We start from the raw sequence: 20997 nt of genomic DNA, 5'->3' as shown, positions 1-20997 counted from the left end.
TATATCAAGCCTAGTTGAAATTCTGTTTTTTGTTTTTATTCTTTTTGTATCAGACCCTAATGTCAATGTTGAATAAAGTGGGCTTGGGCAGGGAAAAATGGGAAAGAAGAAAGAGAAAGGGAAGAGCTAACATTTATTTGTCTCATTGGGGGAGACTTTTTATGTGTCACCCCATTTAATTCTCAAAAAATGCTATCAGATTGCTCTTTTAAGCCCCATTTTATAAATAAGAAAACTGAGGCTAAGAGAGAGAAAAGCCAAGTTGCCGAAGTTCACGTCACTAATAATTAGCAGGACTAAGGTTTGAATCCAGCCTTCCCCATATTCTAAAACTCTCTGTTCTTTCTTCTGTACCATGTGATTGTCATAGTCAAGGTTACCTTCTATGTTTTAAAATGTGATATATCATCCCTTAAATTGAAAGAGTTGAATTAAAGAATAATATTGGATACCAAATCATATTTGATAAATAGTTAAATACTGGTTACAATTGTCTAATTGATGATGCCATCATGGGTTTTATTTTCCTTTGGGTGCTCATTTACACAAGTGGGGGAGTTGGACTGCAGAACATAAGAGTACATTTTTGACAATTAGCATTTTGCATTATTGGCTAAACTTGATGGATTTAATAGCTCCTTCAGCAACTTGTAGAATGGAAGTCTTGTGTGTATGTCCACACAACTAATTACATAGATACCACATAGATGTGTTTTTATTTAATCAACAATTCCTCCTCTCCAAAGTTGGCTACACTTCTCTAAAGCAGTGTTTACCAATTTTCCTAATCATCTGAATTGCCCGCGAAGACCCTTAGAAGACAGATTCCCAGGACCCTTCCAGGACTCTCTAGTTAGTATATCTGGGTTTAGGTTTGGGAATCCATAATTTTACATTATTTTGTAACCTCGGAAGGTAATTCTGATGATTAATCAGCTTTGGGAACCACTACTCTGTAAGGTCATGAAGGGGGGATGGATGTCCGTATCTTTGTCTCAGTCCTTCCCGGTCTTCCCTTATATCCTCTAACCTGTCCTCTTCCTGAGTCCCACTCGGTGATCAGTGGGTACATTGTTCCTTGTCTTTGCTGAATGAGGCTGTGGGAGAGGGCACCTCACACATCACACTTTGTATCTCCTCAGTGTCCAGTAAAGCAGTGCAGACACTTTCTGCTTTAACTGTAGTTACTGTGTTTAGTTATGCTTTTATTTCTCTCATTGCTCTTTTTGCTTTTCATTTTCATTTGCAAAATTCCTCAAATACAAATCTGACTAACTTCTGCTTTTTGACTAAAAAGTGAGGTTCATAGACACCCAAAATTTAGATTATAAAAGTCTATTATCCCCTGTACCCTGTTATTCATCTCCCTGTCCTTTCCAACTTTTAAAAATGTCACTGCAACCATTAGCAATTAAAATCAAAAGGTACTTTGTACCCTGAAAGTTTGGTGGTCTCAGACACGCATTAATTTAAATCTTTCCTCCCCACTGTACAGGGTTTACATTAGCCTAATATAACAGGCTTTTAAATATACATATATAACCACACTCAACCCACATTCATTTTATTAACCAGTTCCTCTACCATAGTATAAATTAAATAAAATAATTATATATAGTAGGGTGTATATGTTAATCCCAAACTCCTAATTTACCTCCCCCCCCCCCAACATTTCCCCTTTGGTAACCATAGTTTCTTTTCTATGTCTGTGAGTCTCTTTCTGTTTTGTAAATAAGTTCATTTGTACCAGTTTTTAGATTCCACATATAAGTGATACCGTATGATATTTGTCTTTCTCTGTCTGATTTCCTTCATTTAATATTATAATCACTAGGTCCATCCATGTTACTGCAAATGGCATTATTTCATTCTTTTTTATGGCTGAGTAGTATTCCATTATATATATGTACCACATCTTCTTTCTCCATTCCTTTGTCAATGGACATTTATGTTGCTTCCATGTCTTGGCTATTGAAAATAGTGGTGCAATGAACATTGGGGTGCATTCTTTTTTCGAATTATGGTTTTCTCTAGATATATGCCCAGAAGCAGGATTGCTGGGTCATATGGTAGCTCTATTTTTAGTTTTTTAAGGAACCTCTAGACTGTTCTCTGCAGTGGCTGTACCAATTTACATTCCCACCAGCAGTGTAGGAGGGTTCCCTTTTCTCCACACCCTCTTCAGCATTTGTTATTTGTAGACTTTTTAATGATGGCCATTCTGACCAGTGTGAGGTGGTACTTCATTGTAGTTTTGATTTGCATTTCTCTAATAATTAACGATGTTGAGCATCATTTCATGTGTCTATTGGCCATCCATATTTCTTCTTTGGAGAAATGTCTATTTAGGTCTTCTGCCCATTTTTCGATTGGGTTGTTTGTATTTTTGTTGTTGAGTTGTATGAGCTGTTTGTAAATCAAGCCCTTGTCATTTGCAAATATTTTCTCCCATTCTGTAGGTTGTGTTTTTGTTTTGTTTATAGTTTCCTTTGCTATGCAAAAGCTTGTAAGTTTGATTAGGTCCCATTTGTTTATCTTTGTTTTTATTTCTATTGCTTTGGGGGACTGACCTAAGAAAACATTGGTACAATTTATTTCAGAGAATGTTTTGCCTATGATCTCTTCTAGGAGTTCTGTGGTGTCATGTCTTATGTTTAAGTCTTTAAGCCATTTTGAGTTTATTTTTGTGTATGGTGAGAGTGTGCATTCTAATGTGAGCAGTTGACTCTTTGCCTAGTTAATGTGGGGCAGATCCTTTCTCTGTAGGAGGAATAAATGCAAAATGAGTAAAAAAAATCATATATTAGATTAGTTTATTAATATATAATTTTAATAAACACAGTTTTGTTTTCTTTAGAAAACACAGTAAAGCATAAAATCATCAGAATATTTAAATAAGCCAAAACTACAAATTCATCTTCACCTTCTCAGATCTTTTTTGGTTGAAAGTTATGCCAATTATATCAGTATTTACCAGAGTATGAGCTGTAGAACTGGTCCTATGTGCTGTTAACAGTTATTGCAGGTAAAATTGTTCCATGGTTTAATAATTTGAGAAAATTTTGGGTGAAACAGGTTAAATGAGATTTCTTTATTATAGGGTTTCTCAAAGTTTTAAAATTATGCCAACATGCATTATGAATCTTCAAGGTTGGAAGGCAGATGGTGTGGATTTATTGACGTCATATAACTCTTTTATGGAACAACTAAGGGATTAGTGGTCTGAGGAGCACACTTTGGGAAATGCTGACTCAGATTTCTAATGTAGGCTCCTTCTGCTAGAGAAATTTCACCATTGAAGACCTGTGTTGAAAGACCTGCAATTCAGTAAAACTTCCTGGAATGATGGTTCTCAGTGCTGGCCAACTGTTAGAATCACCTGGGAGCTTTAAACATGCCAGTGCCCAGGCCCCAGCCCAGGCCAGCTAAGTCAGGGTCTTGAGGGTGAGTTTTCCCATCTATAAAACAGAAATAATACTACCTACCTCACAGGATTGTCATGAAACATAAATGAGACCGTATGTGTAAAATGCCTACTCTGATGCCCAAAACAAAATTTGGTCTTCAAAAAAATGTTTCATTCTGGGGAGAGTGTAGAATTTCAATTTTAAAATGTAGAAGATATTATTAAAATAGAAAATCACTATTTGGCTGGCACAGTTTTGCATCCATGGATGCTAAAATTAGAGGGTAAATGTATGATGAGAAGCAGGATGTTTGCATAGTCTGAAGGTATTTCCCACAATATACTTATTCATTCCAAAAGAAAGATAGTAACTTCAACAGTGGAAGAATCTGTGGACCCCATCTTAACTAAGTGAAGAAATGTAACCTCACCAGTAGTGAGACATATTAACATCACATACCCCTGATCTCATGCATTGAGAAGAGCATGTCAGCGCTTCTGTAGTATTGTTGCCCAAAAATACATTACCTGGGTTTACTTATAAGGAAACATTAGACAAACCCAAGGCAAAGGATATTTTACAAAATAACTGGCAGCACTCCTCAGATATGTCAAGTCATGAAAAAAAAAGAAAGACAGACTGAGGAACTGTCCCTGACTGGACGAGACTAAGGAACCATGAGAGCCAAATGCGATGCATGAGCCTGGATTGGATCAAGGACTAGTCCTTGGGACAGTAGTGGGATATTAGTGGGTCAATTGGTGAAAATCCAATGAGTTTTGTAGATTATGCAGTTTTCAGTGTTATTTATCTGGTTTTGACAATTGTGCTATGGTTATGTAAGATGTAACGTTTGGGGATGAGAGGTGATGGGTAAATGGAACGCTGTACTTACTATTTTGCAACTTTTTTGTAAGGCTGAAACATTTTCAAAATGAAAAGTTAAAAAATTGTTTTAAAATTGTAATGTTTCTTCATTTCTTCCCATTCTGGCACTTTAGAGATAATAGAATCAGTATTTTTCCCTCTTAGGTATTTTGAATATAGGGGAAATAGGCCCCTGTACTGTAGAGTATACCTTGATTATAGTGAAAAAGAGGCCCAAGATGCACATTGTAGGAAGCCTCTCATATGATTTTAATAAATGTGTTCTCTAAGTAAATGTGGCTAGAGGATTTGGTAGAAGAGGAAAAACAAAAGAGATCCAGGAAAGTAGAGGATATGAGCAGAGGAGGTGGTGAGAAGAAATTAGGAGCTGCTGAAGATGGGTTTTGGAAAGAGTTCTTGAATAAGGGGGCAGAGGGGAGGACAGAGAGTTGTGGGTAGGAAATAGCTATGAAGGATATTAAGAAGGGCAGAGAAGGGATAGAAGCATTTAAAGATATTTTGCTGGCATCATACGTGTATGTTCTCCTTGATATTTGTTTGTGAGCCTGCAGTAGGGATTTTGATTTTTTCCAATTTTTTAATGTTTTTTTCTTTGAATTATACTCTATGCTGAGACTCTCCTCGAAGGGCCTGGTTATAGTCCTGTTACACTGAGATACAGTCCAGATCATGTGCCTTGTTTGCAAGACAGACAACACAGCGATTTATCTGGTAGCCCTTTGGCCCTTATGGAAAAAAGTAGTTTGGCCTTGCAAACTCAAACCGCTGAAGGACCATGCAGTGTAGTTCTCTGTTGCTGGGCATGAGTAAGGGTCATGATCAGTAGACGTAAGGAGAATTGCTGGAACAGTGTGGCTGAGGAGCTGCGTGGGGCCTCTCACGGGTTGTCTTCACTGGCAGTGTCCATTTGTCTCTTCCCAATCATTTTCAGGACTGGAAGCCAGAAGTGCATCTGAAAAGACACGAAGCTGGATGAATGAGCATTAGAGTCATTTCAAATGCCACTGGCACAAACTTTTCACAGGACTTTGAAAAGGCCAGAAAAGCTTATGCTTAGGGATTATTTTGGTCTTTCATTGTCTATGAACTGTTTTCCAGTTCTGTAAGCTGTAGATAGCTGATGGCAACAATTCAAATGATTCTTGTCCCTGGACATGCAAATGAATTTCACCCTGTAGAGTACAATTGATCCCCGCCTCCTCCCTTGTGGAAGAAGCCAGTTTTGTATCTATTAAACAAATTCATTTTGGTATTCAAGATGGCCTGAATATATGTGTGATTTAAATTGTTCTTTGAACTGGTTGGAGTTTCTTACTGTTCCGTCTTTAATACGTTGAATAAAATCTTTGACAAGTGTTCATTTTATATGTGTATGAAAGTCATTATGTTATCATATATATGTATAAATATATACATATTATATATATATATATATATATATATATATATATCTCATCATATATATTTTTTAATGCGGGAGAATGAGCAAATTCTTTGGAGTTTACCAAGCTGTAGTAGATACTTCCCTTCTGTTATTTATTTATCCCGGTAAAGTAACTCTGACTGGGTATTGTTCTTTAACAGCCATTAGAGAGGGCCTTCCCCGTAGCTTTTCTACAATATGACTGAATGTACTCACTTGAAATCAGTGTTTTGAAGGCTATCTTGTAGAATCCTCTGGACCGGCATTGCTGCAGAGTCTTCTGGACTTAGCCATGTACATCTGTTCGCCGTCACTGTTCACCCACCCCACCCCCACCCCCCGCCCCGAAACAGTGTCCTATCTGTTGCTGGGGATATAAGCCCTAATGTAAAGTTGAAGAGTGCTTTGAAATTCCATTTGCCCTTCAAAATCAAAATTTCCTGAATTACAGGTTATAACCCTAGTTTGGCTTTACCTTTGTAAAGTATAGACTCAGTTTCCTTTTTACTTCTCCCACTGGCTGCTTTGATCTTTTCTTCAGTAGCTTTGCATGTAGGTATTGGATGCGCTCCCTCTGCACACTTGGGTAGAAGGATGCTGACACCAGGATTTTAAGTTGCATCAGGATGGAGGACAACAGTCCTAGCATCACTAGTATCACAAGAATAAAACTGAGAGGAATCCAGGTCTTAGACAGAAGTAGCTTTGGTTTAGGGAGGCAACTGGGTTCAAACAGAGATATATTAAATGAAGAATCATGGATGATGTCTTGAGCTTCTTTTTTCTAAAATGAAAGAATAAAATCATCAAGATCCATGCCATTTTCATATTCTGTCCTTGTCTTTCTCAATACTGCCCCATAGCACGTAACGTTTATCTTAAAATATGCAGGGCGCTTTGGATGAAGGGGCTATCTCAGCTCCTTTTATGTGCTATGATTGGAATAAAGGAGAATAGATGAATTTTAGTTGTAGCCATTGCAGATTTTTCCAAAGTGGGATTGTGGAAATATAGATTTCCTTGAGAGAAGGATATCAGATAAGTTTGTTTGCTCTGTCCTTTCTTTAGAGAGTCACGATGGCCATTAGACTGTTGAAGGTGCTGAGAAGAAAGCAGAGAAATTCGCTTAACCTCAGCCAACGATTCTCCTATTAATTTTGAACGCATAACCCATTTTTATGGAACACCTGTTTCTACACTTCAGAGCATGTGGGACTAATGAAAGATGGTTTTGCTCAACTGGGGGAGAAGTTTTTTTTGTAGCAGAGCCCCTCAAGACCCAGTCATAGCCTCTCCATCTCGCCAAACACCTCGTCAGCAGACCACAAGGTCATAAAGATGTGGAGGCATTAAATTATGTTCTAAGTCATCCTTCTAGAGCTTGGGGTGGCAGGGGGGGTGGAATTATTCTTGATGCAAGAATACAAAGAAGAGTATATTTACTGAAAGTGGCTCTAAAATCCTATTTATAGAGATCTCAAAATAGGACATTTTTGCATCTCTCTTGGATAATAGGAGGGGTGCATTCCTTCCTGCTTGAAGGCAAGAGAATAAGCCAGTTGTCCTCAACAAACTGACCCAGAGGGCAGATGACATTGAGCCACCCAGCCAAGCCACCAACAGGAGAAGTGTTTGCTGATTCAGCTCTTACTTTTCCCTGACCTGAGAAAGCCATATAGTCTCTTGGTGCATTTGTTTTCCTATTTGGTAAAATAGGAATTAATGGACCAGATCCTGCCCATGAATAAACTACTCCCAGTGTAAATTAAGCACCTTGGGGATGGAGCATTAACATTACAGACTGGAGTACTTAGTAAGTTATTATCACCCCAACACCCTAGACCCCTGGGGCCCAGAGGAGGAAAATGACTTCTGAAAAGAATCCAATCACACCCAGAGAACACTGCGCACCTTCGATTTACCCCAATACCTGTGAAAAATCTGGAAACCCCCAAACCTGGGACTTCTACACAAATGTCAAGTCAGATCTGCAATTTCCCCAGCACTGTGGCTAAGCAGTAGAAAGCATTTGCGTTACCTCTCCTTTTCTCTTATTAAAAAGACAATTCATCTATGATTAAATAGAGAGATTTCAGTCCCCAGAGCAGAGGCATGCATTCTTTTCAATACTGTTGAAGAAACAAACACATCGATTGAGTCAGTGATGAGAAATCCGGCAGTAAGAAAGCAGCGGGTGTCCGATCTGGGAAGAAGTTATTTAGTCTAGGAATCTAACCGGGGATTTTGCAGCTGGGAGTCAGGGCTTCAGAAAGGTTGTCAATACTTTTGTATGGGCTTGGTGGAGGGTAACAAACTCTCAAAATACAGAGCAATGTACTAAATGGTACCCCAATGTTTTAAAATGTGTTTGCCTCTCTCAAGTAAACAATTTGCCAAGATGGAATTTGAGTAATGGATGGAAGACTCACTCTGGTATCAGACAGTCCTGAAAAGTTAATGCAGACCAGTGCTGGGCACATAGTAGGTGCTCAATAAGTAGCGACTGTAGCTATTTTTACATAGTGTCCACCCATCCAGCCAGGTCTATTCACATCATTTCCCACTTTTCTTCTTTATTTAAAATTGCATAAAAGTGGGAGAAACTTTGAGCCAATGTTTCTTTTCTTGCTTGACTTCTTCTTTGCAAATCTGCTGCAATGGAGAGACCAGGAACCTCCAAGGGCATCGTGGGATAAGGGCAGGGCACTGCCAGTTACGTGGAAGCCGGCTGCTGGTGGCACAGCCTCCCAGGCTGAGCAGGAGAGAGTCTGAGACGAGCTCCCACAGCAGTCTTGTGCACGCATCTGTTCTGCGCCCACCACCCTGCTGTCATTGTGAGTGTACGTGGTGGCCTCTCCTGCCAGGACATGAGTCTCTCGATGGCAGCCATCACGGTCTAGACAACTTTGCATCCCCAGGACCCAGCAACACCCCAAAATGTATTTGCCAGGACATTGTCATTGGAAAGCTTCTGGGCCTTTTCTGGAAGGCAGACTTGCTTTTCTCCCCCCTTCTATCTAAAACAGTGAGAATTCACAAAACAGTCATGGGTTTTGGCTCAGAGAGAAATAGATGAGAGAGGAGCAAAAAGATAAAGAAGGAGAGGGAAGAACTGAGAGGGGAAGATCAAAAAAGGGACGACAGGAGGGGGATGGACTATGGGGGAGAGGAGGAGAGAAGCCCTTCCACTAGCTGCCGCCCCGGATCAAGCCTGGCTGAAAATCTTGTTTGGCTTCCATTTGAAACACTGCTTCCATTATGCACCCTGCTCCAGATATGTAGAGCAAGGGGGTTCTTGTAATTAACTGAAGACTTCAGAGGAAACAGAGGGCTCAGAGTAATCAACTCTGAGAAGCAGCCCAGGATTAGGCGGGGCAGGGGCCAGACTCTAGTGCCTGCTGAGCCAGGAGAAAAGAGGAGGGAGAGTGTGGACGCAGCAGGAGGAAATGGGCTTTCAAAGGAGGGTTTCCAGGTCCCTTTCTGCCCTTCCCCTCTGAGATTTCCCAAGAAGAGGCACAGTCTATTATAGCTTGATAAAGAAGAGGGAAAATCAGACATATGGAAACAGTAGATGGCGTGTTCACCAGCCCAGGCTAATGCACACCACCCAACATGCATGACATTCACACACACACATGCACATGTACACACATACAACTACACGCACTACGTGGAACGTGTACATGTTCCAGGTAGCGCAGATTGCTAGGTTTAAAAACAAATAAGACAAGTATCTGACAGTATCCAGATCCTCTGAAATGTCTACATAATCATAAATTTCCACAGGGAAAAATGGAAAAGAGAAAACATGGGATGGACAAAAACCATGGTCTCCTCTGTTGCAGTACGGCTGCCACGGGAAACAAATACAGTGATCAAAAATGTTCAGAATGTTCTCATATTCTAACATTGGGGTTTCAACTCAATCTAACCAACATTTTGGGTGTTCTTCCTACATGCCAGGCTCCGTGCCAGGCACTGAGGATCCAGAGGGGAATGAGACACTGCCCTGCCTTGGGAAGTTCACGATCTTTGGCAAACACACAGCAAACAGCTGGGATACACAGTGAGATGGGCCTGTGAGCACCTACCTCTCTGTGCAGCTTCAAGTGAACCTCGAGCCCTGGCAAGCTTTGGAAATGTTTGCTGATGGAGAAAATGAGCCAATATAGCAGATAATCTATGGCTGCAAACAACACCCAGATGTACAGATGGATAAGTACCGGGAGGAAAAACAGCCCCAGATTTTTCCTGTCTTTAGGAGTCAGCCAGAAAGATGGGATGACGACATACTTCTTCCTTTCCTGCTTATTCAGCGGGAGGACGCAGGGCCTCTGTTCATGCCTCTCCCTCTCGTCAAACTGAACAAATTGTCTGGTGATGTAGATGTTCTCAAACTTCCAACCACAGGAGCCCAAAAATCGCCTCATGAAGAGGCCAGTGCCAAGTAGCACCAGCAGAAGCCCTGTGAGGGCAAATAGCTGCCGCCCCAGGGAAGACAACACCTCTGTCGCTGTCACCACCTGGTACAAGACACGCAGGGCTTTGTCTGTAGTGTCATTGAGCTGTGCCTCCAGGGCTTGGCTGGGACTAAAAAGAGAGACCTCCAGTGTTTGGTTCCAAGAAACAAGGTCATCAAATAGACTTAGGTGAGTGGCAAGGCCATATATCCACTGAATTGCTTCAATATATTTTTTCAAAAGTGGAAAATGGATGGAAAAGCTCTTTGCCCTTAGGTTGCAAGTCATACTGTCCAGGAGACCTTTAAAGTTGTGAAAAATATTTTCCACGTGTCCAAAGATTACTATCCCTGTGCCAGCTGTGATCAAAGCATTCCTGCCTTCACGCAGGCCACATGAGAGGAAGGAGAGTAGAACGAAACACCGTGCGTGCTTGGAGCAGCACAGCAGAGCACACGTGACCATCCAGGAGGTGGTGAAGACTATGAATGAGGACAGAAACCAGTAGAAGGCCCCAGAGAGGAGGCCAACAGAAATGAAAGCAACAAAACAGCAAGTGCCCAAATGTTGGGTGAAGTCCATCCATCCAAGGCTTCTTGGAGACACATACGTCCTCCAAAGACTGAGGAAGATATTGGTGCCTGAGGTCCAGACACCCATGCTCCCTGTGTCCCTGGAAATGAAAGAGAAACAGGGTCAGATGTTGCTTTTAAATGTCCTCTTTGTAAAGGGCACGATGATAGACTGATTGCAAAAAAATGGCTGTAATTTTTTACCCTTCTCAGTCTCTACACTATTACTAAACCAGACTTGGGCCTGCTCGCTGCCAATCCACTGACACTGGATTGTGGTGAAGAGAAGTGCAGAGTTTATTGCAAGGTGCCCAGTGCAGGACCAAGCAAGGAGTACGGGCAGCTTGTGTTCAAAAGACCCGAACTTGATATAAATGAGTTTATTTACAAAACAGAAGTAGATTCACAGACATAGAAAACAAACTTATGGTTACCAGAGGGGATAACGGGATGGGGAGGTGTGGGGGAGCTAAATTAAAACTTTGGGATTAACTGCTATGTATAAAATAGGTAAACAGCAAGGACCTACCGTACAGCACAGGGAACTATATTCGGTGTCTTGTAATAACCTATAATGGAAAAGAATCTGAAAAAGAATATATATATACAAATGTTTATGCATAACTGAATCACTTTGCTGTACACCTGAAGCTAACACAACACTGTAAATTAGCTATACTTCAATTTAAAAAACACGGTTTTAAAAAAAGAGACCTGAACTCCACAGTGGCTTTCGGGGAAGGGTTGTTAAAGGCAAGGTGAGGGAGAGGGTTGCAGGGTGCCTGATCAGCTTGGTACATCCTTCTAATTGTGGGTGGTGAGGCAACAGCGTGATGTTTCGGGAATTAACATCATCAACCTCTGGTTCCAACCCCTCTGGTGTCTATATGCTTATCGTCACCTGCAGTTAACTTCTTCCGCCTGGTGGGGGGTTTTAATGTCTACAAAACACCTCAAGGATATGGTTCAGGTTATTATCTACAGCCTTGAGGAGGCACTAAAAGTCCTTGACTTTGTGTTATGGCTAAACTCTTATTATTTTGTCTTACTTGACTGTTTTCCTTTGTGTCTGCATTTTCTCACATTTCTCATTAAATTTGCTCTTTGGACTTGGGGGGAGGCCTACGAGGCTAAAGCTTTCTTACAAACAAGAGGTGGGGGACATGGGGTCTGTCTCTGGGGAGGCCCCGCAGGGTCCTGCTCAGTTTCTACACCTCCTTGCAAAGTGACATTACAGCTTCTCCCATCAAGAAGTGAGAGAAATAGAATCGCATGGTGGGGTTTATTTCTCCAGCCCTTGAATTTGGGATGGCCTTGTGACACCATCGGCCAATGGAATGTGGCAGAAGTAATAGTATGCCTATCCCGAGTCTATGATTCCCTCCTGCCTCTCTTGGAACCCTACTATTAACTTGTTGACAAGACCAGGTCTTTTAGCTTCTATTGCTGCTGTAGCAAATTTCCACAGACTTAGTGGCTTATAGAAACACATATTTATTCTCTCACAATTCTAGAGGTCAGAAGTCTAAAACTGGTCCAGAGAGCTGCAGAGGGCTGGAGGTTCTAGGGGAAAATCCATTTGCTTGCCTTTTCCAGCTTCTAAAGGCCACCTATATTCCTTGCCTTGTGGACTCTCCTCCATCTCAAAGAGAGCAATGTTGCATCTTCTTTTCTTTCTGACCTCTGCTTCCATCCTTATATCTTCTCTCATGACTCTGATCCTCCTGCCTCCCTCTTCAAAGGACCCCTGTGACTATACTGGGGCCACCCAAGTAATCCAGGATAATCTCTCCATCTCAAGGTCCTTAACTCAAGCACATATGTAGAGTTCCTTTTACCATGAAAGGTAACATAGTTATCGGTTCTGGGCATTCAGACATGGACATCTTTGGTTGGGGCTAGGGGGCTGGGGTCATTCATCCTGTCATACCAGGCTGGGCTGCTGAATGACAAGAGGAACATGACCAGTCTATTCCATCAACTCAGCCAATAGCCAGTCAACTGCCAGATACGTGAAATAGGGCATTCTAGACCCGCCAGTCCCCAGCCACCAGCCAATCACAGATACTTGAGCAATAAGAAATGCTTATTTACTTTGAGCCCCTGAATTCTGTGCTGCTTTTTTGCACAGTGATTGTTAACTGATAAAAGGAGCAATCCTGTGCCATGGGTCTTATTCACTGAAGCAAACCTTAGGTTGATGGACAGGCTGAAATTTCAACAAACTGCATTTTGTAAGATCACTTTCTGACAGTCATCAATTTTCTTGTGCTTTAAGTTTACAGACAAGAAAGCAAACCAAAGGCATCCAAACTCAAACGTGGCATTGCACTGAAGCCAGTGTATTCAGCTCTGTAGCCACTGTGCCTTCCCTCCCTTGCTCCTACCCTCTGAGTGCAGTTCTCTCCTGAGAATCTTACAAGGAAAATGAGAATATCTTGTCACCGAGTTAATCATCTTTTCTTTTTTCCCAGATCTAAAATGAAGGTGCTATGGGGCTGCTACTGCCCTGTCAGTCATGCAGATTTAGGTGTGTGATGCACTCAGAGAGCCTTGGGTTCATTTGGGATGATACAAAATAAATTTGAGCTATCTTAATTGACATGAAAATATCTAATGAGCATTATACCCTATGTATGGAATTTTAACGGAGACATTGATCAGTTTTTAAACACTCTCAAAGAAATCCCTTCTCACATCGACTATTTTGGGGCTGGATTTATGGAGTAGCTTAATACTGTTTGAGCCAGTGAATTACACTGGTAATGTGAGAAAGGTATCCAGTCACTGGCGGGAAGGCATGAACTGAACAACCTGAAGGGAAGAAATGGCTCTCTTTTTGGGTTCGGGCGGAATGGGGTTAATGTAGGACAGAAATGAGATGGGAAAATAGGCAGGTTGGGAACAAACCTGTGGAAATTTCTTCAGCAATAGTATAGAGGGCTTGCAGCTCCTGCACGTAATCTGAATGGGAAAGTTCGGTGCAGAGAAGAGATACGGGGAGACATTGTGTTGAAAAAGGGTCATTACCATGTGGGACTGGCCTTATAGAAGATTCAAGCTCCTCCCTGAGAAGGGGGTCTTACTCCATCCGGAGGAAAGGAAATTGGAAGAAATGGACATTAGAATGGGGACCAGCAAAAGAACGGAGTCCTTTTTTCCTGCAAGCTTGCTTCCTTGCAGAACTGGAGGTTGATTTGGAGGTTGGCAGTAGTCCTGTGCGCCAACTCCACTGCTGTGCCTCTCTGAGCGCCAGAAGTCACTGATAGCCCCTGTGCTCCTGAACTGTCCCCAGCCTTGCCAGTGCGAGTCAGCCCTGCGTCATTGCCTGGGTCGGAGGACTTGATCAGTCAGCAGTGATCAGGCAGACACTGGGCAGGACACCCAGCACCACAGCAAATTGGCAGGTGCTGCCTCTCCTCCTAGCTGTGTCCCCATTTGCTTTCTTCGGTATGGCTTTGGATTTGACCCCAAACCATTATCTGAGTAATTGGTACACTAATAGATGATAATTGTCTATTATGTCCTAGGAGCACTTTATATATAGCATCTCTCTGCATCCTCCCTAAAGCCTCTGGCGGTTGCTTTTCGCGCAGAGGCTCAGAGTGCTTGCTGAAATGTGTCAGCGATCACACGGGGAGTAGGTGGCATAGCAGAATTCAGACCAGGTCTCCCTGCCCCCTGAGCCACGCCCAGATTCCACGGCTCTGGGTTATGTGACAGGATGCTCAGCTCACTGTATCTGCTGGAAACACATCACACTTTCTGCCAGTGACTGTTGAAGAGCTGATTTGCATATCACAAACCCATTTCTATCTGCTCATTTCTTTTTGCATCAAAATAGTTTACCCTGTAAGAATGGTTCTCAAATAAGCAGATTTTTCTCTACAGCAAATCAAAAATCCCAGCTGTTTTATTTTTTTCTAATATCCTTTATGAGGTACCATGTTGCTTGCTTTCTAAAAAATTAATAATGCATATTTTAGATTCACTTTTCCCTCCTCTTGCCTTCATCCTTGTACAGTGTGTTCTTTATAAAGAGATTTCTCTGCAAGTGAGAAACAGATTTATGGATACATTAAAATTTTAGCCTTCGGCAATAAAATCTAATAACAATTAAATGAGATATATTACTGCAATTTTGTCTTATAAGAGGCACATGTTTTCTTAACAAGCAACAGATCTAATATTATTCCCCTTTGTTTTGGTGCTGAAAACAGCATGTCACCAAACGACATCAAAACTTTCTGCAGCAAGAGGACCAAATGCCTTCTCTCCTATTTTATAGCTCAAGCCACAGAGGCGAGTTTGGACCACAAGCTCAGGGCTGGCGTTCCAGTCTGCCCTTCCTGTCAGTGCTGAATGTGGCCTTGACTTCTTCACCAATCTCTGTTCCTCATTTTCCCTGCTTGAATAAAAGACCTGCCTGAGCTCCTTCCTGGTGAGGTTTAAGGAGGGAAGCTTTGGCAAGCACGTTAAGATGCCCTGGAGATAAGGTGCCCAGGAAATGCAACCTATTTCTCCTTGTTTCTTTGCTGCCACAGCAAATTGAGAACGTCCTTCTCTGAAGCTCTTTAGGCAAGGCTTCAATGTCCCAAGGATGCAAGGCTCAGAGGCAGAGCTGGATGGCACCGCCTTCCCAGCACTGATGTTTGGCACGTTGCCTTTAGATGTCTGTTGATTTCTATCCTCTTTTGCTCCTGCAGAGGTGCAGTTGTCCTGCTGACCTTTCTTTCTTCAGACGGCCCCAGTTCCTTCCTTTTAGAAAAATCAGGGAATCGGGATTTGGACAAGCTGGTTACTTATTCCTTTCTCGAAGACTTTTTCAGGCAGATACCCAGATCCTTACATTTTACTTTTAGGGCTGGAAGAAATATTATAGGTCAGAGCTTCTTAGACCTGAGTATGTTAGCACCGGGGGAGTCTCGTCAAAATGCAGATTTTGATTTCAAAGGTCTAGACTGGCACCTGAGAGTCTGCGTTCCTCACAAGTCCCAGATGCTGCTCATCTGAGGACCAGGCACTGCCTAGCAATCTCTAGAATTCAGGACTGTCTGATAGCACTTTCAGCGGTGATGGAAACGTTCTGTGCCTGTGCTGTCTAACATGGTCAGCACGAGCCTGATGGGACAATTGAGCACGTAGGGCTGGTGCAACTGAGGGGTTGAATTTTTAACTTGATTTCGTTTTAATTCATTTAAATGTAAACAGTCACATGTGGCTGGTGTCTCTCTGCTGAACAGCACAGCTCTAGATGAGCAACACCTGGCCGGCTGGTTTCCACAGATGAGGAAAGGAAAATCCAAGGAGGCTACTGGGCTGGCCGAAGCTGTCCTGGACTAGAGGCAGAAGTGAGAGGGAGACCCCAGTTTTCCACCACATTGTGACACATTTCCCATCAACATCTCATTTCTGACTTTTCACGAAACCTGTTTTAAAATTCCTACCAGAGTTCCTAAGCAACGGAGTTAAAATTTCCCACATCCCAAATTTGCCTTCAGGCATCACAAAATAAATAATTAGAAAAGTAGACAAGCAAAATAGTAATAATAATAATAGATAACAGTTACCAAGTTGTTACCAAGCGTCTGGCCACTGTTAATGGCATCCAAAATACATTATTCCTAATTTTCACAGTAGCTCTGTATGATTATATAGATATATTTTAGATAAGGAAACTGAGGCTCAGAGAGGTTCAATAACTTGCCCAAAGTCACACAGCGAGTAAGTAGAAGAGCCAGGATTCTAACCTGCGTTTATGTGGCACTGAGGGTTCAGGATAGGCAAGTTTCTCAGACTCTCTTTAACATGATCCTCAAAGAATAGCTTCTAAATTTGGTTGAAATATATTCCCAGAATCCCAGTCATGTGCGAATCCTGAAATGCTATTCAACACTGTAGGTATAAACTCTCCTTGCGTTGCAATCTGCATGGGGCGTCCTCCACCTCCTCTGTCAGCACAGCCTAACTGAACCCTCCAGAGCTGACGACAGATCTCCATCGGGTGTCAGGCCCATCCTGGTCTGAGGTCTAGGCTGCAGGGCATTCGTTCTCAACTGAACCGTCTCTCCCAGCGTCAGGGGATGAGAGCAGCATTCAGTGTTGGTCCCCACCTTCTCTCCTGAGCTGGGGGTTAGGGTCGGGGTTTTCCCTTTGCTGGCAAATTAGGGCAGCACTGAGCCTTTACACGCCTGCAGGGGTCAGATAGGCACCGTAAAGAGTGAAGAAAATCAGGAGATACAGAGACTTCCTGGGGGGCAGGGGCATGGGCAGTGGGTCCTGGGGGGCTGGGAGCCCATGTCCCAGCTGAAGTTGCAGGAACAGCAGCTCCAGCCCAGAAGACTGTCTTCGAGGCTGTACACAGACCCAGTGTTGCCAGATTTTCTGATTTTTTTTTTTAAGAGAGGCCAGAAATCTAATTTTATTTGAGTAGCATCTCCTGATTAAAAAAAAAAAAAAAAGTTTGGCTCCAATTATTTTTAAATAGTCTGACACTGATTTTGGCTACTGGTTGCCAGTTTGCAACCCTTGGTGTTTGGGGGAATCCTCACGTGACTTCCTCCTCTTCTCTCTGCCCGGCCTTCCTCCTCCCCTTCCCCTTCTCCTTCTCCAGTCATCTGAATTACCTTACCCTCTTTTTATTCCCTGGTACCTTTTAAAATCATGCTGTAGGCCAGATTCCAGTCTCATGCATAAAGGTTTTTCTCTACGCCTTGGGAATATTTTTTTCCCCAAAGATCTCTAGCTCTATTTTATTCCCTTCTCTTGCTCTCCTGGATTGAGCCCTTCCCCCTCTCTCCATCGCTTCTTCCAGCAGCAGCTAAAAGGCGAACCTGATCCCCTTAACCTGCTGTTTCTCTTTATGGTGCCTCCATCATCAATAATGTTTATCTCAACATCAGCGTCTCCCCAGGACCGTGTACCTGCTTTTTTGCTTTTACCAATGGCAATATCCCAAGAGTAATTACCACTTTTCTGCCTTTATCCCTAAACTCTAGTTAGTGCCACAACCCGGGGCCAGGAAACCACAGCTGCAGCTCACAGGAGAATGTCACCAAGGACTCATCTCTCTTTCACGGGATGAAAGGAATTTTTGTGTGGCTGGGTGGGAGGGAACAAGTCAAGGAACAGGGGCAGTGACGAGAAGCTCCTGGTCCAAGCGCGGAGCCATGGAGAACTGTGCGGTCTGTGTATCCAGCCTGAGCCCACACTAATCTGCTTTCACGCAGAGCTGAGCTGTTGCCATGGGAAACAGAAGCGGCCAGGCTTCTCCATCAACCTGCGCACACCAGCAAACGCTGGCTGTGAGGTGCATACACAGTGGATTTGATTGTTTTCCCCGGGGGGGTATTAAACGTCAGTGGCAGCAGCAAAAGCCCTGGCACGGAGGACACAGGCTCCCAGCCCCCAGCCCCAGCCCCAGAGCCCTGTTGGCCCACTTTGTTGGGGAGTCAGGGCGATGAACGTTCCTGTGTTGTCCTGTGATTCCTTTGAGCGCAGATGAACTCTCAAGGTGCAAAGAACGCATCCTTGCTTCAGACACAAGGCCCAGTCAGCAGCTGTGACAATAATAACTGGAGCCTCCAAAGTGGTCCACCCTGGGCGCCTTCAAGATTGGGGGGATCTTGAAGAAGCACAACACCAGTGTCGGTCTGGTGCTGGCAAACAGAAACGCACAGGATCACTGCTTTTGCAAGTGCAGGAGAAACCAATGCAGCCTTCTTTGGGGAAGGACCCAGAGGACAAGGACCTCAGCGCGGCCCTCTTGCTCCCTTCCTTCCCCAGGTGGGGAGCACTCGCCTTGTCGGACGCCCTGAGATTTCCAGTAAGTGAGACCAGCTCCTTCTAACCCTGGTCCCCATGCAGAAGCCAGTGGCTTATGCTCAACAAGCCCAGATACAGTCTGCAGACCCCCTGGGGGAAAATAAACCCGACTGCCAAGGTTCTTTCTCTTCTCCTCCAACCCGCTCTGCTAATCCCTTGTGGGGACTTAGTCTGAACACATCAGCCTCTCATTGACCTCAGGACTTGATGGGAATCTCACTTTAAAGGGAATTTGGAGAAAGGGCAGAGTGGGATAGAAAAAGACCACGGGGCAGGGAGACAGGAGACCTGTGGTCTGGCCTGCATGTGACCTTGGATAGGTCACTTCACCTCTGGAGACCACAGCTCCCTTGGGTCCTGCCAGCCCACAGTCTCGGAAATAAAGGCAAAGAAGAGTGGGCTCGGCCACTCTTCTGCAAAATGCGCTGGCATTTTGCAGAAGCCCCGCACCCGTAAGGGGGACAAAAAGAGGACGGAGCGTTTCTTGTCCTTTTCTCTTTTTCTTTCTTTCTTTTTTTAAAACTCTTGCAAACTTATAAATTGGTCGGGAACACAGTGTTCTCTGAGCCTGCCAGAATAGCTCGAGCAGCGCCAAGAGGTGAAATGAATTCCTCATAATTTTGTTTTCATCGTTCTTGCCTTGGGAAAGCCAGCGAACGCCTTCCTCTCTGAAAGCAACCTTCACACAAGAAGGGAAAGATTAATGAAAGCTACTGGGTAAACAGAGGAGTGTCTACAGAACAATTCAGTCCAGCATGGCGCTGTCTGTGAGGCCTGGCAGCCTTTCCGAGCCAGCCCTGCTCCTCTCCCCGACCCGAGGCTTGGCTAACAGATCAGTTCTTCAAAAGCCAGGGATGGCCCAAGTCCACACAGCTGTTCTGTTAAGAAGATGCTCAAGCTGCAGTCCTCCCTGAGATGAGGGATTCAGATCCCTTAGGCCAATGTTAACAAACACTCTCTGATATTTCTGTACATAGGTAAACTGTCGGGGATAGAGGCAGAGGTTTAAAGTTTCCTCTGGTCTCAACTGTTTATTCCAATTTACTAATACTTAATTTTTTCTTATAAAAAAAGCAATTTCAAAATCAAGATTATTCTGAAAGTTTACTTACAGGCTCCTCTCAGGTTCTTCTCTGAGTGCAAAAATGCCCTTCCCTAGGGCTTTGAGTCTTGATATAGAACAAGGAAAAAGGAACCAGAAGTGACAAGAGGGTCACATAGCCATGAATCAACCTCTTTAATTCCCCAGAGAAGTGACTAAGTCATTTAATATTGACAAAGGGGAAATCTGATGCAAAGAAACTATGTATTTCTTTCTAATATTTTTCTCGGAATAGATGTTGCAGAAATCAATCCTAGGAAATAATGAAATAAGGTATTTTCAAACATCAGAGAGTGAGTTATGAAAACTTGGGTGGTCTCTTGCCCTCTACCTCTTCTTCCTTCATTTATACTCCCCACCCCCCATCCCTACCACCAGAGGTGGGACCAAACGTTCACCGTCTCCACCCGCAACCTCAGCTGAAGAGAAAAATTGCACGAAGGAGTCACCTCTGCCTTGATGACTCAAGAGAGGTGTAGTAATCTGTGTCATGCGTCTCAATCTTCTTTTTTTTTTGTAATATGTATTTATTTATCTGGCTACACTGGGTCCTAGTTGTGGCACGTGGGATCTTTGTTGCGGCATGTGGAATCTTTAGTTGCAGCATGCAGGCTCTTAGTTGAGGCATGCGGGAACCTAGTTCCCCAGCCAGGGATCAAACCCAGGCTCCCTGCATTGGGAGCATGGAGTCTTAACCACTGGACCACCAGGGAAGTCCCACGCGTCTCAATCTTGCTGGGACCTTCCATCTTAGAAATTTAGCTTCAAGTCAAGAGGACCAGCTTGCATGGTGGCAGGGAATTAGGAAAGCTCAAAACCCTTCCACAAAACTGCTCTTCACCTTTTGATTGGGACTGCAAGAGCTTTCATCTTAAAAATTCACATATTCCTGTAAATTGGTGCAGCCACTATGGAGAATAGTTTGGAGGTTCCTTAAGAAACTAAAAGTAGAGTTGCCATATGATCCTGCAATCCTACTCCTGGATAAATCTGGAGAAAAACATGGCCCCAAAGGATACTTGCACCCCAATATTCATCGCAGCACTATTTACAATAGACAAGACATGGAGGCAACCTAAGTGTCCATCAACAGATGACTGGATAAAGAAGATGTGGTGCATATATACAATGGAATATTACACTGCCATTAAAAAGAATGGAATAATGCCATTTGCAGCAACATGGATGGACCAGAGATTGTCATACTGAGTGAAGGAAGTCAGACGGCAAAAGAGAAATATCATAATATATTGCTTATATGTGGAATTCTGAAAAAAATGACGCAAATGAACTTATTTACAAGACAGAATCAGACTCACAG

General features: G+C 43.2%; 1 protein-coding gene across 1 annotated transcript; it reads right to left on the bottom strand.

Annotated features, from left to right (window-relative positions):
- Window positions 1-4894: 4894 nt before the first annotated feature.
- Window positions 4895-19700, bottom strand: DCSTAMP (dendrocyte expressed seven transmembrane protein). The gene is made up of 4 exons (XM_059042551.2): window positions 19687-19700; window positions 9810-10851; window positions 6194-6502; window positions 4895-5247 (listed from the first exon to the last, which is right to left on the bottom strand). Exons 2-4 carry the CDS (start codon window positions 10836-10838, stop codon window positions 5173-5175), a joined length of 1413 nt encoding a protein of 470 aa, XP_058898534.1. The 5' UTR covers window positions 10839-10851; window positions 19687-19700; the 3' UTR covers window positions 4895-5172.
- Window positions 19701-20997: the final 1297 nt, after the last annotated feature.

Source organism: Kogia breviceps, chromosome 17 (genome assembly GCF_026419965.1).
Source record: "Kogia breviceps isolate mKogBre1 chromosome 17, mKogBre1 haplotype 1, whole genome shotgun sequence".
Taxonomy (NCBI): Eukaryota; Metazoa; Chordata; class Mammalia; order Artiodactyla; family Physeteridae; genus Kogia; species Kogia breviceps.
The sequence above is the reverse complement of the archived record's forward strand: the minus strand, read 5'-3'. Positions and strand labels throughout refer to the sequence as shown.